General features: G+C 39.1%; 1 protein-coding gene across 2 annotated transcripts in view; it reads left to right on the top strand.

The window, feature by feature from the left end:
- gbf1 (golgi brefeldin A resistant guanine nucleotide exchange factor 1) overlaps positions 1 to 14,817 on the top strand; it is a 90,883-nt gene that overhangs the window by 27,426 nt on the left and 48,640 nt on the right. For both annotated transcript variants that reach the window (XM_008306801.1, XM_008306800.1), the window contains exon 4: positions 12,500 to 12,631. In XM_008306801.1, the coding sequence (XP_008305023.1) occupies positions 12,500 to 12,631 (132 nt within the window). The remainder of the gene's footprint in view (positions 1 to 12,499; positions 12,632 to 14,817) is intronic.

Here is a 14,817-nt window from a genome sequence, read left to right as displayed (position 1 = left end):
ATTGTCTATTGAGTCTCCTGTTACATGGTTTGAGTCTTGGATCAAAACTGACATCATTATCATTTGGTGCAGCAGAACCCTTAGATACGTACCAGAACCCACACATAAGACACCAACAGATCAACACTAGACCCTTAGATTTCTAATCTTGTAAAGTCTTTTGTTTATTCAAACTGTCACTGAACCTCTTGGCCCTGGACACATGCTGTAATGTAGAAACTGTAATGCGGCCATATGATTCACTGATCAGTGTTTGCAATCAAATACAAAAAACTAATGATTCAAAGTTGGTGAATATTTGCAAAAATGTCGAGAGTACCACCACTGGTTGTCTTTAAAGTCTTTGGCTTGTTGAGTAGTTTTAGCTAAATTTATTTGAATGCACTGACATTAACAAAGGTGTTGCACTGAATATGATGTTGTTGTTTTTTTAACATGGATAAAACAGCTCTTTGACTAAGTCTAATAACATCTGTTACTGACAACCATACTTTGTGACAGTGGAGTGGTTCTGGTGAAGAGACCTCATCCATTCAACAGCAGTTTTTCAGTCACTCTATCAATTTTTTTCATATCAGCCATGTGTGATTCCCAGCAGACTGCACTTGCAGTGTGAGCCTCTGTGGCAGTGGTGTATTGTGTGAACACAGCAGACTAGGCCTGTACAGTGCATGGTTTCTGGAATCTCTCCCACCCCATGGGAATGCCATTAGTGGAGAGCTGAAGGAGTGCAGCAGGTGAAACAAATAAGGACGATAACTCCTTACTCCTTCCTCCTACACACACACACACACACACACACACACACCACAGCTTTGTCTCTGTGTTGGCTGCATTTCCTTAGTCTTTTTTTTCTCTCTCCCCACATCTTACATATTCTGGTTTTGTTTCTCTCATCAGCTCTTTTTCTCAGTGCCACTTGGTATCCTTGTTGTGGAAATGGTTTCCTTCTTGTGTGTACAGAGGTCTTGCTTGACCAATGCCAGATTTTAAAGCTCATACCATTATCAGTGTCTTAAAGTTTAAAAATGTCATAAATTGATGTTGTTCAACAATGTATTTGGGGCATTTTACATTTGAAAAATCAACAAATGTGCTTATTTTTTTTTTATTACTCATCAGCTGGAATATGCAATATATTAGTACTGATATGTCTGTTTTTTCTTTCAAGTTTGATTTGTTATTTATTTTTTATTTTAGTTTCCTTGATGCTATAGTTATTTGCGGTTCTGTTCAGTAGCCAGACTTAGCATATTTCCGGCATTTGCATGAATTATTGTCACGTCAGTTTTCGTTTACTACCTCATCATATTTCTCTGGCCCTCAGTCCTTCATTTTTTTCCTTGCCATTGTGGATAGCATTACTCATCAACAGGGCTGTGAAATCCAGTTTAAGGCTGAGCACGTGCACTGGTTTATCCTGCTGAATATCGGCCCTCCGCAACCTTTTTACTGCAGGCAACCTCAAGTCCACCAAACTCCATTATTCCAACCCTATGCTCCCTCCTTTCTGTTGCCTTCCTGATTTTGTCCTCATCCCCCCTCGTCTTTCCCCGCCCAGCATCTTAACCAAGACACATGCTGACATTGGCAAGGGTACATGGTTAAAGAATGGAATGGAAATTGTGCGTCTTGCTCGCCACTGTTTGTTTTTCTGGAAATAGAGGTGATAATACGAGCCTGCCTCATCTGAAGGGCACCTCACCGTGACACTACAAGCAAACACTTATGCATCGAAATGAAATGGAATGATTTGGATGAGATGGCTGCATTTACAGCAAGGCAGGTCATCTGAAGAAATGTTTAACGAGTTAATGTTTTTTAAAGTCCAATGAAGGGCAAAAATATTTGTCCATAAAAAATAAAAAATAATAATTTGAGGGGTGTTATTTCACATTGTATCTTGATAAATGGCTGATTTGAGCTCATAGTTCTACAAACATTTCCCATCTGAACACCAGACATTAATACAGAAATGTTCATGTACACCCAAGTTTTACTTCAGCATGCTAAAACATCCGTTATTTATACGTACACTGAGCAGAAAGTATGCCCATCCATCACAGAGGGGACAGCAGGCTGTGAAACATATTAAGTGGACGCTGGGACCTGGCCAGCTTCTCGCTGGAATAATGCGGTCTCTGTGCAAAGTATGCAGCATAGAAAATATATTTTATGTACAGGATAACAGGTGCAAAGCAGCACATTGGCTGGCAGCCTCTGGCCCAGGCAAGGTTTGGTAATGAAGTCATGCTGTTAGAATGCATTTTACTAGCTCTGCTTTTTTGAAATGAAACACAATTCTGCTGAAAGGAATTGTCTTTGAACATCATGTAGTATTCAGGCAAATCAGTTTTTATTGGAGATTTTTAGAGATTTAAGATCTGCGTTTCATTGCACAGACTTTCTCCCTTGATCAAGTAAAATTTGGGGGGATGGAGGTTGGGGCAAATATTGGTAACGCTGGCACTATGGCCAGAAAATCATATCTGTTGGTTTTCTTACAAATTGAAAGCTCCACGTCTTTATGGAAATGCCCTTGGAGCACAGCAGACATCTAGTTTAGTATTCACTTTTAGCAATGACGGGGCAGGAACCGAAAGATGCTCACAAATTCAAATTTATTTGCTCCCACCCACCTCTGAGAAGCTTGGTAGAACAGTGTTCAGCCCATTATCTCTGCTAATTTGACGTAATAGCCCTCCAAAAAACTAAGATGAGTGTGTAGTTATAAATGGGATGACAAGATTTTGTAAATTACCAGCTGTACAAAAGACGATAACATGCTTTTCACAATGTTTGACATTTAATCCACAGAATCATCACAATCAAAGCAGTTGAGGCTAGGATTCTGAATTCTAGTCTCTTTTAGTGGCATAGTGTGGATAGTGCTCCATTAAAACCAACAAATAAGATGCAATAATCCTATTATGTTTTAAGACCATAGCATATTCTTGCTGGATGGACTATTAGACCATGGTATGACCAACTCAGACAGCTTTTAAAATCAACTTTGAGATTTTGTTGCATTGAACAAACAAATGAAGAATACCACTTTCTTTTCGCTGAAGCATCACAACCATAGTGGCTCTAAATTAAGAGAGGGGCTTTGTGCAATTTATGCACATGACTAAACAGTTGACTTCATTGATTCTTCCAGTCTTGTGACATGTTATTTTGATCTTCTGTTGTCATGTTGACCTAAATGCTTTTCTGCAAGCAAACAGTCAGATCTGTGGTCTCTGCACTAAAATCATTGGGTCGTAGACTCTGACTACTCTCCATTGATCTTTTGTTTACGAGCCTCATGAAGTAATTTGCACCTAATGTCATGAATTGGCTCATGCCAATTATCTCAAAATTGCATTTAAATGGGTCAAGTAATCTGTCACCAATGAGGAAATCCTATGACTAACAAATTGACTTTTATGTACAAGTACTGTAATTTAGTTAAATGTTGTCACCTGTTTAAAGATTATATGGATTAGCTTTAAAAACAGTGTTTGAACTCGAATTTTGATTTATTTACTCTTTTGAGGGGTTGACTTACATGTAAGCCTTTATGTCTTATGATAAAGGGAACGCTGTGTGTCAGGTTTTCTTCATAATCAGCACAAAGTCCAAAGAGAACACAGCCCTTCAGGTCAGAGATTGCCACCAGTGCTGTGTGTTTGTTTGAGCTTCAGTGGTGTTGTCATTAATATAAAGTCTTCGTTTTGGCAAACATAGCATAGAGGACCAGCGGTTGGGGGAGGTTGGTGACTTTCAAAAGGATTTTGGTTAAGCATGGTTTGGAGACAGAACATAGATACTTACATTCACAAAGACATGGTAACGTTAAGATTTGAACAATACTGCTACGCTTTCCGATACTGCTTATCGATCTTAAGAGGTGCGCTTATCTGTATTGTTTTTCTGTTTTTCTTTTTTTTTTTAGGAGAAAAAACACTCAACAAGTTAAGAACAGAATTAAGATTGCCTTTTTTTCTTATATGTACTATGTAAAAATTAACGTTCTGGAGTAGCACGCTGCAAGGATATTGTTTTAAACCAGCCACTATTGTTATTATTTCAATTCTGACATTGTGTTTTACAATGTCAGAATTGAATATTTAGTTCACTATGTGTTTGGACTGCAGGCAAACACAACATACCTGGTTATTGAGGGATAAACTACTAGCTCAGCACTCAAACATTTCTCTGTTTGTACATGATGAATTTTTGCTGAATGTTTTTGCTCTTACATGTGACTTGTCACTCTTGTGGCAACAAGCATTTTCTGCATCAACTGTAGTGAAGTGTAATCATACTTTTGACATACTTTACTTTCCTCCGCAATCAACATCAATGTTCTGCACAGAGCTGCAGGTGAGTGACAGAGCTCCTCCACCTCTCGCACACCAGATCCAAAAACGTTTGTATTTGAAAAGCATCAATGAGCGTTAATAAGGTGGATTGTGCAATAACACTTTCTTCTTACTTCTAAAGTACCAATTGCAGAACCGTTAATGTGGGAAGTTATCGATCCTCCAGTATTTAAAAATTTCGGCCCAAGCTCAGTACCCATACATAGACAGCACAGGTGAAATGTCTGAGTCCAAATCAAAGTAATTCCAGCTTCACTTTTAGAAATGAATTATCTTTTAAAATAGTCATTTAAAATTGCGTTGATTTGAATAAGGGTTGTCCAGCTCGTTGACAGTTTCCAACAGTCCTATAGAGAACCTTAGTGCCAAAATGCTTTTGCAGAACCCAGAGAGCTTGTACGAAGTAAATAAAGCTAAATATCATAATGAATGTAAAAACAATGGTAAGGTCATTGACATGACCATGCATTACCCCAAAATTATGTGTTCCACATTTGAGTTATTGGGAATGCTAGTTGTACTAACTTGTCCATTATAAACCTCTGGTTTATCGGCTTAGGTGCTAAAAGTAAAAGATCATCTAAGGACTATTTGCTATTGCGTTTTCACTGAGATGAAACAAATAACAATTATACTATTTGTTAATTTCACAAAGAAGCAATGTGAAGACATCATCTTTTAAGTGCTGCCAAGACTGCTTGCTGATCTTTCTTCTGCCTTCAACAACCCAGTAAGAGCGCTCTTGTATACAAATGCAAACAATTCCATGTAACCCTTAAGGAAATGCTCTCCTGCAGTAGCCATTACAGCCATCCTCCCAAGCATTTGGAAAAGTTTTAATTTCTCCGGGGCTTTCAAATTGCCTGTTTAGGTTGCACAGAGGCATTGTTCCAAGCATCTATAAAATACCACTGTGGCCCCTTGAAATGACCATATGGATCTCCATAGTATTGTTCCATCCTAATTGCCCCCGTCTACATGTGTCAATTTCATTGAGAAGAATACAGGGATTCAGGGCAGAAAAGAAGAATGAATGAAACACGGGTGGGGGCTGAGGGCTAAGGAGAGCTGACATTTATCAAACTTCTCCTGACAGATGGATAGGAATACTGTCGTGCAAGACTTTGTTCAGCAGATGAGCAGCAGAATTCTCCCTGGATTTCATTTAGCCTTGCTGGTCTTGTTAAAGCGTCGCCTTTCTCCTCAGCACGAATAGCCTCAGCATTGCAACCAAGGACCCTGACTCTTAATTTTAGCAGCTGAAGAGGTCCAGATCAATAACCATCAGTGTTTGGTTTTGGGCCGCTGCGTCGGTCAAAGAGGAGGATTGGCCCCTCCCTTATCTACTGTTCCTCCTCTCCTGCCTTTATTTTTTGCCATGTAGTAGTTGTCATGTCTTTTTGTGTATTTTCACTAAAAGCTTGGGAACTTTGTGCCAGTGTTGAGACTTGTGTATTTGTGTTGTGCATAAAGGTGTTGTCTCAGAGATACAACAGCTGGACTCATGTCTTCAGATTTCGACTGTTGTGTGCGCATAGATGAGTTGATTTTGATGCCCAGCTATGTCAGAGAAACATCAATCATTCTGTTGTACAGTGCCATTATACAATAGTTGCCCACAAATCAAGCAGCTGTTCTGTACATGAGGCTTTATTAACAAGAGACCAAGAGCAAGGAAAGTCCACAGAATCTCTCAGATATTTAACAAATATAACACTTTCTGAACTAATGATGAACAGGTACATGCAAGACTTTGCAGAGGTGTTCTGAAGTGTATTATTTTCACAACTGCAATGACAATAAGAGCTGACTGTTACCTCACATCAAGAGGCTATGAGCTGTGGCTGTGTTGGCCTAAATAAGCTAACATTAGCCATTGTGGAGCATTGCTGTAACAGATGCAGCTGTCGCAATTCACAAATGGTAACAATAAAATTTCAAGATGTGAACATCGTGTCTACATTGTGTTAATATAGAAACAACTGAAACTTTCTCACTTTTTTTCCTGGGTGTAGTTGGTGTGGAGACATTCAAACAGCTGTTTAGTTTGAAAAGTTGTCTTTTTGTTTGTATAGCATGACACACAAATGTCTTGTGGGTTGTTTAGTTTTCTTAAAAATGTTATTAGAACTTGTAGGTAACATTAGGCCAATGTTGTGGGAACATTTCCTGCTACTTTTACAAACTACTTGAGGCCCTGAATTCACCTGTGGGACTGGTAGTCGAGCAATATGGATTGTAAATCTGTTTTTGTTTTTTTTTTCACCAAAAAAACATTGCTGCATGTTGGTAACGCATTAGATGTTCATGTTTTTACAACTAAAAAAGTTCTACACTAGTACTCTTCTTGAATAGAACCCGATAAATCCTTTCAGTAAATCAGCAAACAGCATTCAGGCCCTGTGACACAAGTTAGCAACAACTGTGCATTCATTTTGTGTAATTTCAGCTCAAGTTCATCTGCAAAGAGGCATTATTTGAATGAAGTGGTGAGGCTGTGTTCTTATACAAGGCCTGAAGCTTAAAGGTTTTTCATGTAATGTGGCATTATTGATGAATTCTAAAGATAAAAGTACCCTCCATTGCTTGGAAATATGATGCAGAGAAAGTCTGTCCACATTGTCCGCCTTAGAACTGACCAGGATAAAGTGCCGTGGTCGACCCCAGAAGAGCAGTGAAATAATAAACACTAAAATAATGAATACCGTGGAATACATAGTACCGCTAAAAAGAGGGACATAACACTGAGTAAAACAGAGCTGAGTAATTTGAACACTTTGAAATTATTATCTGTGTAGTGTGTCAGTTAATAGCCATTTATTTGCAGTTTTCAGCGTTTTATTTCCTTCTTTCTTGTTAAAGAATGCCAAATACATTCAGCCATGATGCAGCACTGTTTGACTGTGTTGTTATGAAATTATCTGGTTTTGCAAAAAAAAAAAAAGAAAAGAAGCCTTTTTCTAAAGTTAGAACAAAATTCTCAATAAACTTTAATTTGTGTGTCACTTGTCCACAATAATTTTTAAATAAATTATAAAAATGGACATCTGTTCTGGCAAACTGCCCTCTCAATAATCGTTGTTCCTGTGCAGACAGGTACAGAGAGCATGTAAATCAGACAGAGCCTGTTAGCCTTACAACTACAAATGTGGGTGTTTTGCTACCTGGGTGTCAGAACTCAAAGTTAGTCATACAGATGCACATAAATGTTTTTCCATCCACCCAAAATGTCAGTGCTGCTGCACTGTTGAGCCCTGGGTTTGAGGTATACCTCTTTAAGGTTTTTGCAACGTTCTTTCATAATATGGACAATATCCAGTTTGTCCTTTGTTCGCTCGCTTTTGTAAAACATGGGAGTTCTTCCCTTGAAATGTTGGGACCATAAGAATGTAATCTTCCTCTGCTTTGATCTCTTGACCATTAAAAGAACTTAATATTTGCTTCTAGAGCGCTGAGCTCCTCGACACTGTAATTCTGTGGGGGGCAGGCCTGTTTGTATAACTCTGTGACTCTGCTTGGAAAGACTTACACAGATCTTTGAGACTCCACAGAAAAATTTTTGTATGTTTTTAATAGAGATTTTGTGATTGGGTGTAGATACTGTTTATGTTTCATTGGTTAATCTCCTGTGTGCAGTATAGTCTTTTATCGTCGAGACAATAAGGTGCATCTGTAGCTCAGATTCATCTCCTGCTGTTTGTTCCTGTGTTTTAAGCCTTTTCTGCTCCAGTGCCAATAGATGTGCATGTGTTAAAGATGGCTTCTCTTTTGCAGTGAGCCGGCCTCATCGTGAGGTGCTCTCCTGGGGGCAAAGGTTCACCCCTACCTCCCCTCTTTCTCTTTGCTGGGGTCATTTGGAGAGGTAATCCACACATGGCTGGATACTCTCACTACAGCTCCAATCAGAAAGATGGGGCTCCAGCATAGTAAAGGCAGATAGGATTAGGCTCATGGTGAATCGTAATGGGCTCATTTTTACAAACCTTTTTTTTTTGCATTTTTTATTTTTTATATAGCAATTAAGCTTAACTGGAGTTGGACTTGTATGCACTTTTAAATCAGGACTTGTACCCAGCAGACCCGGCTCTTAGATGGCAACATGCACGGCTGGGTGAGCCACTTTAATCCTGCATTTTTTTTTACTTTGGTCAATGTCAGCCAGAGGTCAACCTAGTTATAGAATGATTGCCTCACCATGGTCGCGGCTGTCGTTATTTATTTCACTCCACTCCACAAGCCCTGGAGATTGAGTTGAAGTGTAGAGCCTGTATTTAGACTTTATTTAAGAAGATTGGTGGTGGCCACAGACAGACTGCTCCTGTCAGCCCTGTGTTCACCGATGGCCAGCTGGATCAATACAACACAATTGAGTTTTCCAATCTGTGGTCTTTGGGAACGCAGCCATAGCACTTACAGGGTGATCGCCTCTGATGAAGTCTTCATCAGGATCTATTGACAGATTCATTTGAGCACCCTCCTTCCACCCTTACTACATGTTTTTTCACACTGTAAAGTAATAGGACACTAAAACCCTATTTGAAAAGTTTTCTGGCAGCTGACACACAGATCAAACCACCACAGCTACCTCACTGTCTCAAGTTAACGCAGATTTTTTATTCTATTTAATTCTTATGTTTGTGTTATGTTTCATGGGAAAAGGTATTTATTTTTTGTGCAGTCGTTGCTAAATTTACTCGTTGTATTACCCTTCACCCTTTAAACCAAAACTGCTCCCAAGATTTCAGATTTGACAATAACTAAAATAAAACACCAGATGAAAAAATATTCAATAATGCAGGAAGAGGGAGTTATGCTTTTGAAAGCGAGGCCTAAAAGTGACCTGGCAGCTGATAAAGGGACTGTGTAAATTTCCAAATTATTTCATATTTGACTTATAAACAAGCCGCAGGGGTATTGGATATCACACGCTAATGCACAGCAGTCACATGTGCACTTTTGGAAATTGGTTGGACACTCTGCTTGGTGCTTTTGATGTCCAAGATATTTTTTCTTGTCTGGAGTGGAGCTGCTCTTAAGAAAGCCATAATCCTCATGGTATTGCTGTGGCAAGCACTCCTCTGGCACAACATTTCACAGCAGCGTGCGTGACTCTACTAATTTTCTCCGTTGTTGTTTTACCTGTTTTGTATTTTTGCTTCCCCCCTCTTGACCCCCTTCCTCCAGAGAAGGAGAGACACTACCCCAGTCATGGTAGATTGGACAAAGGTGGTTTCCCAGAGTGTAATGCCCAGCAAAACATGTTTCTCTGTGAACTAACTACAGAGGAAGATCTGCTCATTGACAGTTACAGTTATGGTTCACTCCTGTAATACTTGATTGTGGTCAATTCTCTAATGGCTTGTTTGAGGTTATAAAAAAAGACACATTAGTCATTATTTATTTAGAATTTTTTAAAGAATACATCAACATTTAAGGATGCCTTTGTGGTGCAAAACCTGCAGCTTTTCGCATTTTCTATACGAGCTGTTCTTGACTCTGGAGGTACGGGAACACTAAGTTGTTTTTAATCCTAATTATTCACTTTAATCATTCTAAATTCATGCTATCAGCTCCATGAGGCTGTACAACAGTGCTATTGTCAGCATACTAACATACAATAAAGTTCTATATAATTCTACCTAATTAACAATTTCCCTGAGGTTTTACACTGAAGGGATCAATAAAGTTTTATTCTATTCTAATCTAATGTAATCTACTTGGAATGGTAATGTTAGCATGCTAATGTTTAGAAAGTTTACGATGACCGGTCTCCAGCTTACATTTGCTGTAATAGCACTAAAACCTGCAGAACAGAACATTTATCTCCTCTTCCTGACAAAGAGAATAATTACAAAAACACAGTCAGTGCTTCACAAGGTTTTGCTCCTTGTTGCTGTAGCTGTCAGTCTTAGCCAGACCTATCTCCACAGTGCTGTGTCAGTGATGCAGAATGGTCTGGCTGCACCTCAGGTAAGGGGAATAAATGCTCTGGCTTGCTGGTATTCCTTCAAACCAGTCATAACAGTGTTGGACAGGGCTGCAAAATAGTCACAGGGAAATATTTTGCTTATACAGTTGCATGCAGTGAGGTGGGCACTGTCACTAAATTGGCTGAAAAAGACAAGCAGTGCTGCCTTACTTCACAATCCAAATCTTTGGCTAAACCTGAAAATTTCAGAGTGTACATCTGGTGAATCAGACTACTGTTATCTGTTGTATGGTTGCTCCACTCTTCAGCTCTGGTAAACCCATCTTTGCTGGTTGATACAAGTTGGCCTGGGTACCATTTCTGTGGCACTTTCAACCCAACACAACACAACTCAAACTTCACATTAACAGAAAGACACACACAAGCAGAGTTACTTTAAGTTGTGTAAAGTGATTAAAGGAAGGATTTTTCCACGTGTAAGCACCACTATTGGTTCAAAAACATCACAGAGGCTTAATTCACAGTTCAATCGTCAAATCACAATGCACCTTTTCCACGCACTTTGCTCTACGATGTCAAATGTGTTCGATAACAAAATGAATGTCCATAACAATACAACTTAGCAGAAGGGGTTTGGGGTGAGGATAGCAGAAATCAGAGATGAACTGGGCTGTTAGTTATTCAGACACTTTGATCATCTGCTGTTAGTTTAATTTAAGTGTCTGTTATTGCATTATCATGTTTTATTCATTACTTGGTACATGGTCTTGGTGCGTGAATGACAAATATCGCATGTGTAATCCAGCGCTCTCTGGCACTGTGGCGGTACATCTGATTGCAATCGAGAGAAACATTAATAGAAAAGTAACCTCTGTCTGAAAGGGGCTTGAATGACAGAATGGCGTCACTTTAACAAATTGATGAACTCAGCAATGTTCCATGTCCCATGTCTGAAAGGGGCTTAACAGGTGTTGGAGGCTGTAGTTTTAAAATTTAGGTGACATAGCCAGACTAGCCTTTTCTTTTTGCTTCCAGTCTATATTTTCAGCAAGCCGAATCACATCCTGACTCTTGCTCTGTACCTAGCATACATGAGATTGCTTTACTTATGTCTTTATTGAAAACGCTACCTTATTATTTAAACAGAAAGGGATCAACAGTATGCTTTTTTTTCGGGCTGATAATAATTATTAGAATTAATTATATTGTAATTATAATTGGAACCAATACACATTTGCAATAAAAATGAAAATCTCGGTGTGAAAATTTAGATAACAAACTTCAGCACAAAGCTGTGTTTACGTTTTACATGTGTTTAATTAAAAGAGAGCTGCAGCACTAACACTGAAAGATAAATGTTGGCTGTTACTCGTAACGTGTAACCGGTCAGATAGGGCTGTGGGTGGGACATTGCTCAACACCACAGAATGGTGATTACACATCAGAGCCAAAGTCGTGCATTTTCAAATAAAATTCTTATTTTTTTTGAATCAATAACTGCTTAAAAGCAACAATACAAATAATAACAAAAATGCTGAATATTGGATCATGTAACTGGTAGATTAAAAACAAACAAACAAACAAACAAACAATAAATAAAAAACACAACTGTAAAAAAAGTGAGTGTAGCTTATTTCCCATAACATTGGAACGATTCTTTTTAATGCTGTCATGCTGACTAATTGGACTTCTGTCTGTCCCTGTCTTTGTCCCGCTTCTTTAAAATCCTGCACATTCCTCTTTCTCTTTCCCTGTGTTTCCTTCTCTCTGTCTCTCTCTCTCTGTGTCTATCTCTGTGTCTCTGTCTCTCTCTCTCTGTCTGTCTGTCACTCTCTCTGTCTCTCTCTCTCTCTCTCCCCAGCTATGTCTAAGGCTGAAGCCTTCACAGATGAACCTTGCACGTGGGGTTTTTGCCCTGAAATGCAGAGACAGAGAGGAGATATAGAGATATTTGAAAGTATAATTTAACTATCTGTTAGGGTTCAATCTGGAAAACATAACAATTGCAGCATATTAGATTAATGTTTTGTTATTTTTAGTGTTTCTTTGAACGTTTTACTTTCCATCATGACAAAAAGGTTTAAAATTTCATTGTCAAACTGTCCTAAAATGCACATAACTATTCATGTGGTGATACATAAGTACAAGTTAACACTGATAGGTTCTTTGATTTCATGCAGTTTGTTTGTGTGTCCTTCTTTAGAGCTGCCAGATGTTGAACCCAACGTTTTCTTGAGACCCTTCCTAGAAGTGGTTCGCTCTGAGGACACCACTGGACCAATCACAGGCCTTGCCCTTACCTCTGTCAACAAGTTCCTTTCCTACGGCCTTATAGGTAAGAAAAACTGGCATATCTGTTTTACCCTAAAAGCATCTTTATTGTGTATGTACATGTGGTAACGCTGAAAATCTTATGAATACAAATTGTGACGTTAAATGATTTCATGTAAAAATGGACTATAGCATACCCCCTATCCACCAACGTGAACCGTACTCTTAGTTCCAGGTTGTGGTTCAGAGGTGGTTCAGACCTGTTTGCTTTCCCACGGACTAGACAGCCACCATAGAGCCGCCTAATTACGTCACTATATAGATCAGTCTAGCTGTTTAGCTGGATATACAGTTTGACAACAAATTCCTCCTGGCTGACCTAAGCTATCTCAAGCTGCCCTCCATACATCAAGCTAGAAAAAAAATCTCTTCCTCTGCAAATGAAAAAAAAAGATGGAGCTCATATTGCTTCCAATGATGGGGATGGGAATGTCCATCAGCTCTGTCTCATTACGTGCGACAAACAAACAACAACCCTTAATGTTGTAATTGTTGTTTAGTTGTGTGTTTGTCTGTTGGCAAGATTAGAAACAGACTACCTGGCCAAATTTTGTTAAAGAGGTGGAAAGTATCCATTAAATGGTGCAGTTCTGAACCACTTTCTTTAAAACTGTGAGATTGGTTTTTGCCTTGATGGTGCTCTCTGACAGCCCTTCTAGTTACCTTCTGACAGCCCTTCTAGTTACCTACTGACATCAGGTCACAATGCAGGTAGAATCTAGATTAACGTGTGTGTTTAGGACAATGACCGATGATCAGATGTTGATATTCAGAAAACTTATCTAGAAAGAGTTTACATTTACACAGCAGCTGGAGATGAGCACAAACTGCTCTGTTTAATTATGAATCACTTGGTATACTGTGTAACATGGTAATCTTTTGTCAAACGTATATCTATACAAATATAATGTAGTCATAGACCGTAGATATTTACCAACGTATTTACAATAAAGAAGCAGTAACTCCGTTTCGAACACCTAATGTATCATCTGGACACTCTTGAAACTGACTTTTTTAGGGAAGCGACATAGTAGCCAGTCCTATTGCTCAACATCAGGTCAGTCAAGGAATGCCAGGAATGCTCTATTCTCATAATTCATGCAGAAACTGACTTGTGCTGGCATACAGTCAGGACTGCCTGTCCTCATTAGCCTCATCACCGAAATATGGCCCAGTGTCTGCCAGTTGTTTTGTTCAGTGTGAAATGTGTATGCATCACCAGATGTTAGTTGAAATAGCCAGGCTGAGTCAATGTTACAATGCTGTCAAAACAGCTGCAGCCATTTCTAAACAAAATAGGAGCTTAAGATTACAGGAACATTGCACGTTGGTAAAAAGCTACTGGGTCCTGCTTTCCAGATCCTTTCAGTTGTTTATAATTTTCATTTTACTGCATTGCAGTGAGAAAAAAATTCAGTGATAGTATTCTATGTTTGAACTGAAACTTCTTAAGACAAATGTTCTCCATGTATGGTGAATTTTTTTCTGGGACAGATGAATGTTGAGAATTTGTGGATAATAAATCAAACGGAAGACCAGGAGCAGTCAGTGCTTTTCAGACTCACAATGAAATGTCTCAGACTACAGGTTAAAAGGACTGTCATTTTAGACACACACAGTATCTGTTCAAATATCACCTCACAAATTGCCCTCTTAGTCCTAGAGCCCCTGTCTGTCACTCCAGACCTGACAGCAGGTGCTTTAATCCCTACAGCCCTCATCCTGACGCCACGGCACCATCACCAGCATCTCATCAGCAGTGTTCTACGAGATTCACAACTGCGGTGATGCAGCTTGGTTGCAAGGCAACTGCTCTTCACTTGCAAGAAGTATGAAAAAACAGGACAGGAGTTTAACAACTTAATTAAACCTGCTACGTCTCAGTTGGAATTTTGTTCGTCAAACAGTGCAAAGTCTCCAGCAGCCAGTTAACACGTTCGCCTCTCCTCTTGTTTCACTCAGCCATGCATCCAATATTTTTCTAGTCGTGGGGGCTGAGTGGGGCTGTGAGCAGGCGATTGAATGCAAGTTCAAAGAGTATTGAAATTTGATCTGAAGAATGTGTCAGAAGCTCCCAGAGGAGACTAAAGACGTATTTTCTCATGAAAGTGTGGAGTGAATGTGTTTAGGATTTAAGTTTTCAGAGAGAGTTATACTGTACCCAGTAATACTTTTGAGTTATCTGTAGAA

The sequence above is a fragment of the Stegastes partitus genome, unplaced genomic scaffold (assembly GCF_000690725.1).
Source record: "Stegastes partitus isolate 25-593 unplaced genomic scaffold, Stegastes_partitus-1.0.2 Scaffold47, whole genome shotgun sequence".
NCBI classification, from domain to species: Eukaryota; Metazoa; Chordata; class Actinopteri; family Pomacentridae; genus Stegastes; species Stegastes partitus.
This window is presented reverse-complemented; position numbering and strand designations above follow the sequence as displayed.